The 15061-nt window shown below is 49.3% G+C and overlaps 1 protein-coding gene across 1 annotated transcript in view; it reads right to left on the minus strand.

Annotated features, from left to right (window-relative positions):
* Positions 1 to 15061, minus strand: part of KIAA1671 (KIAA1671 ortholog) — a 133785-nt gene that overhangs the window by 105614 nt on the left and 13110 nt on the right. The window contains exon 4 of the mRNA XM_028124694.2: positions 11098 to 11232. Within this exon, the coding sequence (XP_027980495.1) occupies positions 11098 to 11232 (135 nt within the window). The remainder of the gene's footprint in view (positions 1 to 11097; positions 11233 to 15061) is intronic.

Consider the following 15061-nt stretch of genomic DNA (forward strand, 5'->3'; position numbering starts at 1 on the left):
CTAATGGAGGACGGAGCTGAGCGACACGTGTACCAAAAACAGTGGGATGTGTTAAAAGAAAATCTAAGTGGTCGCAGAAGACTTGGCTTTTTCAGAGTGAAGGCCCCGAGGCAGAAGGGGTTAAAAACTAAAAATAACACGCAATGTTGGAACAAGATTGCCTCCATCTCGCCCTCTAGTGGTCACTTTTGAGTACTGCACAAGGAACACGGGGCCTTTCTTTCCTTTTTCAATTTTTTTTTCCCCCTAAATGGTGTCTATTTTAACGTCAGGAGGATGGCCAGGAACAAGGGACAGGGACGCAAGGAGGAGGGATGGAACAGGGCAACTGCAGCTAGAAAACCCTCTGGAGGACACTTGGGGCATTTCTGATGCCCCCAGAGTCCGACAGCCCTGGATTGAGTCCCACCTGTGGCACCTGCTCTGGGCGTGAAGCCTGCTTGATTCCCTCTCTCCCTCTCCCTCTGCCCCTCCCCACTAAAACTTCCACCTTCACATGCACATGCTCTCTAAATAAATAAATAAATAAATAAATAAATAAATAAATAAATTTTTTAGATGTGGGTGCTACTTCATTCACTCATTCCATACATATATGTTGTATGCTTCCTGTGAGCTGGGCACTGGGCTCAGAGGAGTTCCCTGCCTCCCAGAGCCTCCACTCTGATGGGGGAGGCAGACACTGGGCGATGAGAAGATACTGCATGTGACAAGGGGTGCACTGGGAGAGAACAGTGGGAGCCAGGGGTCCTTCTATAGACGTGGCACCAGGGAAGGCCCTGCTGAGGGGTGTCATTTGAGCTAGAGATGACCTAAGAAGAGGGAAATGAAGACGGAATCTGGAGGAGAGCAAACAGCATGTGCCAAGGCCCTGGGGCAGAAACACACCTGACATGCATGTTAAGGGAACATTCTGAAGGCCAGTGCTCCTTGAGTGGAGTGAGCATAGGACATGTACTGGGAGAGAGGGTCAGACAGACACACAGTCTTGTAAGCTGTCATATGGACACTGGATTGGATCCTGAGTGCAGATGGGATTTCATCCTCCAAGAAAAGGTGTGACTCTGACTTCTCTCTAGAGCACAGTAGGTGCTCGGCAAACATTTCCAGAATGAATTATAAAGTCTGCCTAGCACCCTGACTACTAACTCCTGCTTGGCGAGAGACAGCTTTCCAGTGTCTGTCTTACCTGCTCATGACAGCCTGTGTGGGACACAGAGCTGGCTTCTCTCACCCCATTTCACAGATGAGGAAGCTGAGCCTCAGGAAGCTGTGCAAAGCCACAGAGTGGCAGCAGAAAAAGATCAGATTAGAATCTGGGTCTAGTGGGGTTTATTCCTGTTTGGTGCAAGTGTGTCCGAGTCCATGTATGCAAATGCAGCTGCATGCCCTCAGGAAGGTGGAAACAGGTGTGGACCCCAGCAGCTTGGCCAAGGGAGGGTGGCCCTCTGGTGAGTCTCAAACGGTTGTGACAGGTGAAACAAGCAATCGTGACTATTAGCAGGGGAAAACGCATACGTTTGTTATTTATATTCTAACACACAATGAGAGTCAAGTCCGGATTAGCCTGCTACGGATTAGAATCATTCTCACACAACGGATTAGCATCATTCTCACACAGCGGTGTTTCGACACACTTTCTCAAGGAGGAGAAACAGAAGGACTAGAAAGATCCTCATCACCTCGCTGGGCCTCCATTTCCTCACCTGTGAGGTAACCACAATGGGTTAACACACAGAAAAGGTTAATTCGCTCCAGGACCAGGATCCCACAGCGAGGCGGCCCCAGCGCTTGCAATCCCGCGCAGTTCCACCAGGGGGCGGGCACACCAGGTCGCCGGTCTGGCTCCGGTAGGGAGGTTTTGCAAGGGCAACAGGTGTCCCATTGTTCATCAGCCTCCTGTGGACACCTGGCTGGGAGCCCTCCAACGTCTTGGTCCCCAGGAGCCCCAGCAACACAAGTGAAACAAAAATCCAGCTCCTCCTTCCATATAGGGAGCCTGCCCCCAAAAGCCCTAACCCTCTCCTCAGCTCCAAGGGATAAGTCCACTGGCCAGGGATCAATCTACGTGTTACGGTTTCCTTGCTGTGTGTGCTTGGGTCAGTCACGTCCCCTTTCTGAGCCTCAGGCTCAGCATCTCTAAAATGGGCATGTTCCTAGTACTTCAGGATATAGTGAGGTCACTTTAGCAAAAAAAAAAAAAACACACACACACACACACACACACACCAGGAAATGGCACTCGGCAAACCTCAGAAGGGCTCAAGCCTGTGTCCTTATCTATAATATGGGGACGATACATACCCATCTCTTAGAGTTCGTGAGGATTAAATGGGACAATGGAATAATGTTCATACAGTGAATAATCTTAGCACAGTGTCTGTCAGGCAGATACTCAATATATACTATATAGTCATAGTAATAGAAGCAAAGTAATAACTTAAAAAGAGACACAACTGTTCATAGTGCCTTACACACATGAATTCATCTAACCTCACTGCATTTCTTTTTTTTTAGAGAGAGAGTGTGTAAGCAGAGGGAGGAGCAGAAAGAGAGAGGGAGAGAGAGAGAGAGAATCCCAAGCAGGCTCCACGCTGAGCATGGAGCCCAATGCAGGGCTCAATCTCATGACCCTGAGATCATGACCCAAGCCAAAATCAAGAGTCAGACACCCAACCAACTGAGCCACCCAGGTGCCCCTAACCTCAGCGCATTTCTAGTAAGTAGGTTCCCTTATTACCGCTATTTTACAGATGGGGAAACTGAGGCTGAGATGTTAACCCATTCAAGGTCACATAGCTAAGTAGCAGAGTTGGGATTCAAAGCCAGGCCATCTGGCTTAAAATATGTGCTCTTTTCTGTATGCATATTACCCGTCAATTTTATAAATTATCTTCCAATGAAAGAAAAAGTAGATAAATTGGTCTTCACCAAAATTAAAAATGCTTGTGCATCAAAGAACACTATCAAGAAAGTGAAAAAACAACCCACAGATGGAAGAAAATAATTGTAAACCATACAGCTGGTAAGGGATTAGTATCCAGAATATATAAAGAACTCCTACAGCAAACTCAACAGCAACCAAAGAGAATAACCCAATTCCAAAATGGGCAAAGGACTCAAATAGACATTTCTCTAGAGAAGATACAAACACATGAAAAGATGCTCACCATCATTAGCCATTATGGAAATGCAAATCAAAACCACAATGAGATACCACTCCATATCCATTTGGATGGCTTTTAACAAAAACCAAAGCCAAAACCACAAAATGGAAAAGAGCAAGTGTTGGTGAGGATGGGGAGAAATTAGAACGCACGGGCGCCTGGGTGGCTCAGTTGGTTAAGCGACTGCCTTCGGCTCAGGTCATGATCCTGGAGTCCCTGGATCGAGTCCCGCATCGGGCTCCCCGCTCAGCGGGGAGTCTGCTTCTCCCTCTGACCCTCCCCCCTCTCATGTGCTCTCTCTCTCTCATTCTCTGTCTCAAATAAATAAATAAAATCTTTAAAAAAAAAAAAAAAAGAATGCTCGTGCATTGCTGGTGAAAATGCAAAATGGTGCAGTCGCTGTGGAAGACAGTTTAACACTTCCTCAGAGAGTTAAAGATAGAACTGCCTTACGATTCAACAATTCCACTCCTGGGCATACACACCCAAAAGGACTCAAAGCTGGGACTCAAACAGATACTTGCACACCCATGTTCACAGCAGCATTACTCACAACAGGCAAGAGGTGGAAACCACCCAAGGGTCCACTGACAGATGGATAAACGAAATGTGAACTATAGATACAACAGAACATTATTCTACCTTGAACAGAAAGGAAATTCGGACACCTGCTACAACAGGGGTGAACCTCAAAGACGTTAGTGAAATAAGCCAGGCACAAAAGGGCAAATATCGTATGGCTCCCTTTATCTGAGGTATCTAGAGTAGGCAAATTCACAGGGACAGGAAGTAGAACAGAGGGTGCCAGGGGCTGGGGGAGGCGGGATGGGGGGTTAGTGTTCACTGGGGACAGAGTTTCTGTTTGAAAGGATGAAAAAGTTCTGGAAACAGATAGTGGTTATGGCTGCACAACCCCGTGAATGTATTTAATGAAACTGAATAATATACGTAAAAACGGCTAAAATGGTGAACTTTGTTATATTTAACCACAATTTTTTTTTTTTAATGGTCTTGCTCAGATTGCAGCAACACGTTCCTACCTGGTCTCCCAGCTTCCAGCTCACACTCTCCAACCTCTAAAAAATGTCCACTAGGGGGCGCTCCAAGCCTCGCCTTCGGCAGTGTGTTAAAAAGTCCTATCTTTCGGCTCCTCTGGGCCCCTGGCAGGCCTATCACCAAGCCCTTCATTCTGACTCTGACGGGTGTTCTCACCCCCCGCTTGGCCAGCCTTCTCCTGCATCATCTCCACCACTCTCCAGGTAACCCCGCCTTGCAGCTCCCAGAAAACCCCATGTTCTCCAATGCCTCTTTATGTATGCACATGCTATTCCCCTGACCTGATTGCCTTCTTGTTGGCTAATGCCTCTTCCATCGAGTCTGTCTCTGACATTCTTCTGAATTCCTCCAGATGGTAGGATGCTTCCCTCCTCTGTGCTTACCAAAGCAGCCTGTACTTACCCAAAACCAACCTCTTTACAGTGGCCATCAAGGCAGTGTGACCTGGCCCCTGCCAACTCCCTCACTCCTCACTGTCCACTCCAGCACCAATGCCATCATCATCGTCATTAATAGTAGTATTACAAAACACAACAAGCCCCAGGACCTTTGCACTTGCTCTTCCCTCAGCCTGATGCTTTCCCTCTGATTCTTCCACATGGCCAGGTGCTCCCCTTTCAAGTCTCAGCTCAAATGTCACCTCCTCAGAAAAGCCCTTCCTAACTCCTATTAGTAATGAAATAGCTTTCAACCACCCTCTTCCCCAGCTACTCTTGATTCCCAGCACCCTATTTTATTTTCTTCATAGCACTTGGTACCATCTGATAGTCTTTCTCTTTTGAGTCTGGCTCCTTGTTTAATGTCCATCTTTTCACACTAAAGTATGAGCTCCAGGAGGGCAGGAACCACTTATGTCTTGTTCACTGCTCTACCTGAAGAACTAAGAACGGTGCAGGACACATAGTAGGTGCTCAACAAATATCTGTTGAATGAATGGGTGGATAAATGAATAACTAGTATTTATCATCCTGGATTCTATAATTACTTGTTTATAGTCTATGAATGTGAGAAATTTGAGGACAGAAATTAACTTATTTATCTTTATATCCTTAGAGCTTTGTATATATAAAGAGGATGGATGGATGGATGGATGGATGGACGGATGGATGGATGAGCAGATGAATGGGTGGGTGGTAGCTGGGTAAACATATGAATACAAAATACCCCCAACACAAAATCTCAGGCACAATTGAGCATTTGCATTTAATACCTAGGAATCAAAAATCTTCTGGTCTGGTTGGTTTTAATCCAGAAAAGGAACTTTAATCAGTTGAGACCTAAATTACTCAGCCTTCTCCAGCCCTTTCAACCCAGTGGTGACAGACAAGAAATAATTAAAAATGAAATTAGCCACAAGTTGGGATTCCTGAGCCTCCTAAGAGCACAGGGTGTCAATGAGTTTCTCACCACTCAGGCTCCACACTCACACTCCTAAAGGGGGCATGTCATCCTGCCTCGCCCAGGAAGGAAGGTCACTCTGGCCTCTGAGCCAGTTACCACCCAGCCTGTCTCTTCCACCTCAGCCTTTCTTCCCTTCTCCGAGCCCTACTTCCCAGCAGAATGGAGGCCCTGGAGGGCAGAATTGTGCCTTGCCATCCCAGAGGCCCAGCACCCCACACACATCTCACGTCACAGCGTAGACACACTGGGCAGATATTCTCTCTTGTCCCGCATCCTGGTTAGGAGGCCAAGGCTTCCTTGACAAGGATCTGACAATCCCCATTTTATTTTTCAGACTGTGTACTAAACAATACTATTTGTTGAAAGTCAAATGGCCATATTCAACGTGGCCACCTTCCATGATGGAGGCCAGAAGTCTTGAGTATTGATTGTCCCAGACTCTCTTGCTGCTTAACAGTGGCCATGTGACCCGGTTCTTGCCCATGACATGTAAGTGAAAGTCTTCTGGAGGGTGATTGGGGGAAAGCTTTTGTTTTCTTGCAGACTCAGCTAGCATGGCCCTTCTGGCTTCCCCCCACTTTTTCCTGCCAGAGAGTAGACTTAATTCTTGGACAAGTGGCAGCCATCTTGGGACCGTGAGGCACAAAGCACGAGGGAAAGCTCAAGAGACTCTAGGAGATGCTGAGCCAAGCCAACAGCTGCCCACCTCAGTACATCTTGCCATGTGTGATAAAGTAGCCCTCTTAATTAAGCCAGTGAGCCGCATTCCTGAGACATTCAATTCAAATGACATCAACACAGGCCCAACATCAAACCGGGGAATGCCAAGCAACACATCATAGGGAGAAGAGTCCATATCCTGGACAAAAAAAAAAAAAACCCATCAACTCTTTATTCACAGTTTTTAAAGCACAATCTCTGATGAGTTATTTCTAGCAGTTCATATAGACTCTTCCATTTTGTTTTGTTTTTTCCCCTTCCCACTTGAATGCTTAGTCAACCAAATGAAATGCAGAGAGAGTATCTAACCAAGACCAACAATGTATCCACTGGGGGCCACTGCACAAATTCCGTCTTATCTCAAGTTGACTGCACTCACAAGTCTTGGCATTGGAATCCCAACTGGTTTTTCCCTCCATCCTCCAGTCATTATAATGAAGTTATCGGGTTCAAGGGCTTTCAAACCTTCAAGACTGCTCTGGCGGATCCTTGAACGAAGATTGTGGCACAATAGCAGAGCTGCCAGGAGGTGGTGCCATCTTTCAAAAACAAGCATCCTGGTTTCCTCAGCAAGAGATGTAGGAAAAGTCTGAACTCGGCATTAAAACACACACCAGGGATGTCCAGGAATGACACATCAATGTTTGTAAGACTCCAGCCCGTCTCTTGGACTCTAGATCACATTCACTGCACAGAACAGTTTCACGCCCCTGAACCTTTGCCCAAGCTCTTCCCTCCATGGGGGACAAATCATCTCTTCCCAGACCACACCCATCTGGGAAACAACTGTTCATCCTTCAAGACTTCAAACAAGTGGGCCTCCTCTCTGAGAGGCTTTGAACCTTGAACAAATTAAATGAAAGAATGCCAGTAAAGCACAGGACACAGTGTCTGGCACATAGTAAGCGCTCAATGAACAGAACTGCAATTGTTTATCTACCTTCTTAAGTACCTGTGTCTTGTTTTATAACTGTAGCCCAACGCCCAGCACAGCACCAAGGACATACAGATAAATATTTGCCAAAAGAAAAGACTAAGACTCTCCCCAACACTCCATCTCAGCCAAACTGGTCTATCCAATGTTCCCCAGGCATGCCTCTTACATCACCCACCCCCATACCTTTGCATATGCTATTTCTCCTTCCCAAGTGCCCTTCCTCTCCTCCTCTTCCACCTAACTAGACCCTCCTAGACCATCTTCATACCCCTGGACTGTAACCCCAAGGGGGCTGGGAGAATCTCCAGGACCCCTCACTCAGGGCTTAGCACACAGTGGGCCCATGAGAGAATGAGCCCATCACCAAATGAGCCAGCAAATGCTGGCCAAGGGTTTGCAGATTCGGGAGAACATTCTCAAGGTTAGCAGAGGCCCGCCACCTGCCCCGTGACAGGGAACCCCCGCAGCTGGTGATTCTGTACCTTTAGTCACGGGAGGGGCCTCTGGGGCAAACTGTGACCTAAGGCCATGGTCCACAACTGAGTCACTGTATTTTATAACCCCTGCATGAGTGCAGACCAAAAGCTCATTTTCTGGGGAAAGGAGGGTACGCCCATCCATGGGTGGGTGAGGGACGAAGCCCGGCACAGGGCTCAGATTTGTCACAAGGATCCAAAGCCCTACCAAGTGTAGCCCTGAAAGCAATATGGGTGGGGGGAGGGCAGCGAGCACTAGCCAGCGAGTCAGAAAGGTGGTCTGCAGTCCTAGCTCTGTCCTGGCTGCTGTGGGACTCTCCCTGAACAAGACACCTCCCCCTGCTGGGCCTCAGCTTCCTCAACAGCAGAAAAACTTCCAAAAAAGATTGGAGGCGCTTCCCTGTTCCATCGAGCAGCTCTTCCAGAGAACGTAGAAGAAAAACAAACTGATAGCAAATAATAAACAATACAATAATAGCAGGTAACATTTAACAGGCAGTTTCTCTTTACCCGGCACTGTGCTAAGTGCTTTATAAACATCATCTCGGCTCGGCTCCAACCTGGGAGAGGTACTTAATGGCTCCGAGCCTCAGTTTTCCCATCTGTAAAATGGGGATGATACTAGTTTCCATACCACACAGGAAGCACTGTAAGCTATTAGGCATTATTACTACTATGATTTTAGGGAGGAGGAAAAGAGAGGCCCTGAGTGGTAAACTCACTTGCTCACTGCCTCTATTAAATGCCAGGACCACACCGGTCTGACCTCGTGCTCTGGGCCTGACCAGCCTGTGGGTCAGCCGGGTGTGGGCGGGGCTACGCAAATCAGCAGGGCATCGGCCCTGGCAAGTCCCAGGCATCTTTCAGAGGGCAGCCGTGGCAGAAGAGCTGGTGGCCAACCCTGGGCTAAACAAATACCACATTCTCACCCCCAGGGCTGAGGCTGTCTTGCTCCCTCATAAGCTGATACGCGGAGTGCTGCAGGCCCAGAGAGGGGCCAGCAGGGGCTGGTAGCCGGCCAGAGACACAGTCCCATGGCAAAAAGGGCCCAGGTCCAAGGCTGGAAGCAGAAGAGGCCTAGTTTCCAACCCAGCTCCCCAACATGCTGTGTGGCCTTGGGCAAGTGGCTTAACCTCTCTAAGCCTCAGCTTCCTCCTCTACAACATGGGATTCATAGTCCCTCACATGAGGAGTGGAGTGGGGATGGACAAGTCCTAAGACACAGTCTCAAAAAATGGATGTGAACCTGAACCTAAACTGGAAACCAGCAGCACAAAGCCATTAATCGAGAGCGACAGGAGGAGTAGACCCGGTTTACAGGGGAACCCCCCCGCCAAGCCCGTCAGGAAGTATGACACACAGGTCTGATTGCCTTCCAGAGGAGTAGGGGCGGCCAGCAGGACCGAGGGCTCAGGACCCCAGTCCTCACCCAGACTAAGTCAGGCCTTCTCTCTGGGCCTCAGTTTCCCCTCTTACAATGAGAGAGCTGAAGAAAAGGGAGAGAGGAGGAGGGGGAGGTAGAAGGAAAAGCCATCACTGCAGCCCCAGCATTCACTGAGGATTTCTTCTTCGGAGTGCTCAACGAGCTCATCCACTCCTCACAGAAATGCTCTTGAGGCCAGATAAGACCATTCTCATCTTACAGAAGCAGAAGAAAAAACAGGTTCACTGAGGTCCGTCAAATCACTTGCCCAAGGCCACACAGTGGCAGAGCCAGAACTGGAAGCCACTTCTCAGCCTCCAGAGCCCAACGCTGAGGTCCCCTGGAGTGAGGCTTTTGGAGCCATGGGAAAGGGAGCTGGACACCACCACCCCCTGGTGGCCACTCCTTGGAATTGCAGGTGTGAGTCCTCAAAAGCTGGGAAAGGAGGCCTCAGGCCCCCACCCTCCCCACCTGCATCGGAGAAAAGGAAATCAAGCAGGCAGCAACAGTGCAGGGGCCTCGGGGAGCCGCAAGGACGGAGCCAAGGAAGCCCCCTGGGGACTCCAAGGACAAAGGCTCCTCAATAACAGAGTGGAGGAGGCGGAGCCGGGCCACCAGGGAGGATGCCAGCAAGCAGAGACTATAAAAAGACAAGCCTTAAATGCTTTTCTCTCCGTAACCTCTGTCTTCGCATACACACACAAAAGTTCAAGTACAATCAGATAAGCTGAGTCGGTGCCGCCAGGGAGGCAATGAGAAAAGAATAAGGAAGAAATCAGTGGAAAAGAATGTTAAAAAAAAAAAAAAAAAAACAGGCAGGTTTCAGATGTGCGCACATCTGTGGCTGGGATCTGAACACCCGAGGAGGCTTTCCGGGGCCGCTCAGCAGACGGCTCGCCGAGGTCTGCATTCCTGCTCTGGCTCTCTGTGGCCCCCAGCCCCGCCGACAGCCCCGCTGACTCTGGCATAGACGTTTTCCCATCTAGAACCCTGCCAGGGGTGTCTTCTTCCCCCCCCCTGCCCTGGACCCATGTTGCAGAGGAGCAAACGGAGGTTCAGGGAAGTGAAATTTCTTGCCCGTGACCTTAAAGCCAGAAGGGATGGAACCTAGTATTTCAATGCTGGAGGATCCCAGGTCTCCAAGACATGAGACCAGGCACAAATACCCTTGAAATGCACTGAGCTTGCGATACAAATGACCTCGTGAGTAGAACTGCAGTTGCCTCATTAAAGAAATGCCTATCTTAGGCACCCCACACAGGGCCTGGGGACAAGAATAATAATAATAATGGTAATGATAACTCTCAGGAAAGCATTTGCTGTACACCCAGGACCATGCTGGACACTTGCCGCATTATCTTCTCTGAGCCCTGCAGCAGCCCTGTGAAGTAGATGCTGTCATTATCCCCATTTCACAGATGAAGAGACTGAGGCCAAACACCTGTCTGCACACAGAGCTAGGGTCTGTGCCCTGGTGATCTGGCTCCAGGACCAGCTTAGTTAAATTAACTCACCGGCACAAAAGAAACAGAAATCAGGTTTCTAGGTAAAGAAACCAAAGTACAAAGAAGTAAGTCACTAAAAGAGACTGAGAGGAGCAGTGTTGGGATTCGAACCCAGAACTTTCAGACCCCAGGGCATGTTCTTATCTGCTCCATGCCAGTCAGCTGGGGTTACCTCTCTGCATTGGGCCGGAAACCCAAGAGGGGCGAAGGCAGAGCCACCAACACCCTCCACGTCGAGATCCACCGCGCAGCCAGTCTGGCAACACCAGATTCCTTGGACAGGACCCCGCCCCCCTCGGCCTCCTTGGGCCCCTGGGCCAGCCTTGACCGTCCACACGACCGCATTCCCAGTGGTGTCTGATGCTCACCAACCCCACGCAAGTCCCCGTCCGGCTGCGCCGGCATCACTCACCACAAACGGCCCGCTCCTCTTGTCCTTGCAGAAACTGTGGCTCCTCCAGGGGCCCGAGGCTGCGGGGGACCCCTGCCAGAGTGGCTGCTCCTTGTCCGGCAGGGCATCCTCCTTCCCCAGGTCCTGTGGTGGCACCTGAGGCACAGAACACAAGCAGAGGACTTTACTGGAGCTCTCCCATTTATGGGAAGAATATGTCACAGCGAGAGAGTCCATTCTGTGCCTAAAAGGGCAAAAAGAAAATTAAGGCACCAGAAACCCCACCCCACGGCAATCCACCTTAAAGAAGGGGGTAGTATATGGGGTCTGGGTTCAGGCCAGCCTCAGCCACTTAATAACTGTGTGGCCTCAGGTTAATGCCTTAACCTCTCTGAGCCATGACCAAGTGGGGAAGACCCCTAATAACAGTACTCAGCTTCTAGGCTCAGGGGAGAACCAAGTGAGGAGTAGCGCTTGGAAAGTGTGTGACACTGTGCTGCCCCCAGGGGGCGCTCTGCACGAGTCCTGGGCACCTGGCTTGCTTCAGGCTCCTCTCCCCCACGGCTGGTACATGGGGAGCCCTCCATAAGCGCTAGCAAGCCTCATTATTGTCATTGGTAACTTTTGGTGACCTCATGTCAGACATTTCTCCAGCCTCCAAACACACATGCACAGAAGCACAAATACAGAGAGAAATGATCTAGGAACAGGGCAGTACTAGATACCCTAGTCTGAATTCTGTGGTTTTGTTCCAGCCAGTCATATATAAGGCATACACTCGCAGGCCATAAATATGGGACTCCAGAATTTGTAGTGCACATGTCTCACACTCTCCCTGCACAGATGAGGGAAGGAAGGCCCAGAGAGGGAAGGCATCTGCTTAAGAACACACAGCACAAGTAAAGAGCAAGGTTGGATTCTGGATCCCTTGCGTCACAGACTCTTTGTTTGATGCCTTACGAGACCCTCTGTGTGCCCTCCTACTCCCCTGGCTGTTCCTTCTCAGCCTCCCCGCATCTCAGAGGGATGTCTACTCATCCAGGGCCAGCCCTAGAGCCTTCTCTTTTCCTGCTCCATCTGACTCCCTCGGGGTTCTCTCGTAACACCCCCTTGCTTTAAATAAATCCCATCCGTGCACAGGCAACTTCCGATTTTGTCTGTCTATGTTGGGACCCCTGACCTGCAGATCCCACCATTCACTCCACGTCTCCCCACACTGCTCACGCTCATCTCAGCCTTCACATGCCCCAAACAGACCTCTCCATTCCTTCCCTCCAAAATTCCAAAATTCCTCCTCCCCTGCCCTGCCCCTCACCCAGCTGTGCTGGCCAAGATCCTCAGGTCGCCCTCCATTCTTTTGCTTCTCTCCACCTCATCAACAAAGCTAAGACTCTGCCTTCGAAACATGCTGCAAACCTCACATCATAAACCAAAATCAACTCAAAATAGATCAAAGCCCTCAATGCCAGAGCAAAAGCTAGAAAACTCTCAGAAGAAAATATAGGTGTAAATGTTCATGACCTTGGATTAGGCAGTGGTTTCTCAGATATGGCATCAAAAGCACAAGGGACCAAAGAAAAATAAATTGGAGCTCATCAAAATGAAAAATTTTTGTGCTTCAAAGGGCACCACGGACAAAGTGAAAAATACAACTCAGAGAGTGAGAGGAAATTTCTGCAAATCCTATGTCTGCTAAGGCACTTGTGTCCAGAATATATAAAGAGTAATTACAACTCAATAACAAAAAGAACAATAACCCAATTAAGATTGGACAAAGGATCTGAACAAAGAAGGGATACACATGGAAAGATGGGCCATGGAAAATGCAAGTCAAAACCATAATGAGATACCTTCATACCCAGGAGAATGGCTAGAATCAAAAAGACAGATAAGTGTTGGCAAAGGATGTGGAGAAATCAGCCCTCATGCACTGCTGGTAGAATGTACAATGGTGCGATTGCCTTGGAAATCAGTGGCTCCCTTATGCTCTGGCCCCAGCCCCCTGTGCCAGCTGGTGCTCTTCCAGCATCCACAGGACCAGCTCATCCCCATGATGGCCATCACTCAGGTGGCACCTTTCAGGTCCCCGCCCCAGGCGACCTTCCCCTGACCACCTCTTAGAGTCATCTCCCCATTGCCTCGTCTGTCTCCCCAGGACTTAACGACTCTCACTCACTTGGGGTCTGTTTGCCCCCTGGACCAGAGCCATCCACTGGAATATTCTGTGGTTACAGAGATCTTCTTTATCTGGGCTGACAATACACTTGCCATGAGTCATCCGTAGCTTTTGAGCGCTTGAATGTGGCTAGTGGGACCGAGGAACTGAATTTTTAATCTTGTTTAACTTTAATTTTCATTTAAAGAGCCACATGTGGCTGGTTGCTGCCTTATTACATGGCATGGCCTGATACCGTGGGCTGGTCCCTCCCAGCAGTCCGGGTGCCTAGAACAGGGCCTGGCACAGTAAGGTTAGCCCATTCATGAAATGTAGTAAATGAGTGGAGGTCTGGAGGTGCTTCTCTCTGATCCCCTCAAACCTCTTTCACATCAGGCCCTGGGCCAGCAGCTTGACCACATATTGCTTCACAATAAATCTCCAATAAACCGTGAAGCAGGCAGGATTCACATTCCACGGATGAAGAAATTTAGGCTCAGAGAGGTCTGGCAAGATGCCCAGAGTCACACAGCTAATAAGTCACAAAGCTACGGCCTGATCCCAGGTCTGCCCAATAGGCAGTCCAGGGCTATTTCCAGGGAGAAATCAAATCATAAGAGTACAAATGGTTCACCTTCCTAATAAAGAACTCCAACAACTCAAGGAAAAAAGGACCAAGGACGAGGTTCCAAAAGAACAGCGGGCAAGAACATAAGCAAGTGGGTGACCGGAAGGAAAAACAGAGCCTCATGCACGTGACAAGAGGCGGGGTGCTCATCAGGGGCATGACATCCCCAAGTGTGATAATGCACCAGGCTGCTCAAGCAGAGGGGAAACAGGGCCCTGTCATTGCTGGTGAGGATGTTACCAGGTACAGCCCCTCAGCGCTGGGCACTCGGGCAGGATCCTGCAAAATTACAACGGTGCTGGGGCGCCCGGCTGGCTCAGTCAACAATCGGCTGCCTTTGGCTCGGGTCATGATCCCAGGGTCCTGGGATCGAGCCCCACATCGGGCTCTCTGCTCGGCAGGAAGCCTGCTTCTCCCTCTCCCACTCCCCCTGCTTGTGTTCCCTCTCTCGCTGTCTCTCTCTCTCTGTCGAATAAATAAATAAAATCTTTAAAAAAAAAAATTACAACGGTGCTCCCCCTAGACATTCGCCACCCTAAGCCCATGGAAAACCTGCGCATGTGCAAAATGACGTCGGAACGTGGTTGGTAATTAGCAAAAGATCAGGAATATCACCCATCTCTACCGTACAGCAATCAGGAAGAATGAGCACTCCCTGTAGGATGAATCTGAAAGCTCTCGAAGACACATATAGGGATGTGAGCCTGGGTGGCTCAGTTGGTTAAGCGTCTGCCTTCGGCTCAGGTCATGATCCTGGGGTCCTGGGATCGAGCCCCACATCGGGCTCTCTGCTCAGCGGAGTCTGCTTCTCCCTCTGCCCCTGCTTGTGCTCTCTGTCTTTCAAATAAATAAATAAAATCTTGAAGGAAAAAAAAAAAGAACTTGTGTTCGTATTTGCTTGCATTTTCAGAAAGAAACTCTATACGAATTTGGACCAGAAAAGAAGCTGAGTGGTCCCGGGATGGGAGGAAGGCGGAGGTGGGCGTGAGGGGGACCAGGGGGTTGATACTCCATTCCTTGAAGTATTTTCGGAGCCTCTTGACAATGTCCTCTCTTTTGAAATTCAAATAAATCAGTTAATTAAATAGAACACTGCAATCCAGCACGGGACAAAATTCTGATAAATGTTTCTTAAGTGAAAAAGAAAAAGAGAGAAAGGAGGGAGGGAGGGGGGATCACTTGAAGTACAGTCGCACCCCACG

The sequence above is a fragment of the Eumetopias jubatus genome, unplaced genomic scaffold, assembly GCF_037043125.1.
Source record: "Eumetopias jubatus isolate StellerSeaLion01/CBP00866 unplaced genomic scaffold, mEumJub1_p1.0 scaffold_16, whole genome shotgun sequence".
In the NCBI taxonomy this organism is placed as follows: domain Eukaryota; kingdom Metazoa; phylum Chordata; class Mammalia; order Carnivora; family Otariidae; genus Eumetopias; species Eumetopias jubatus.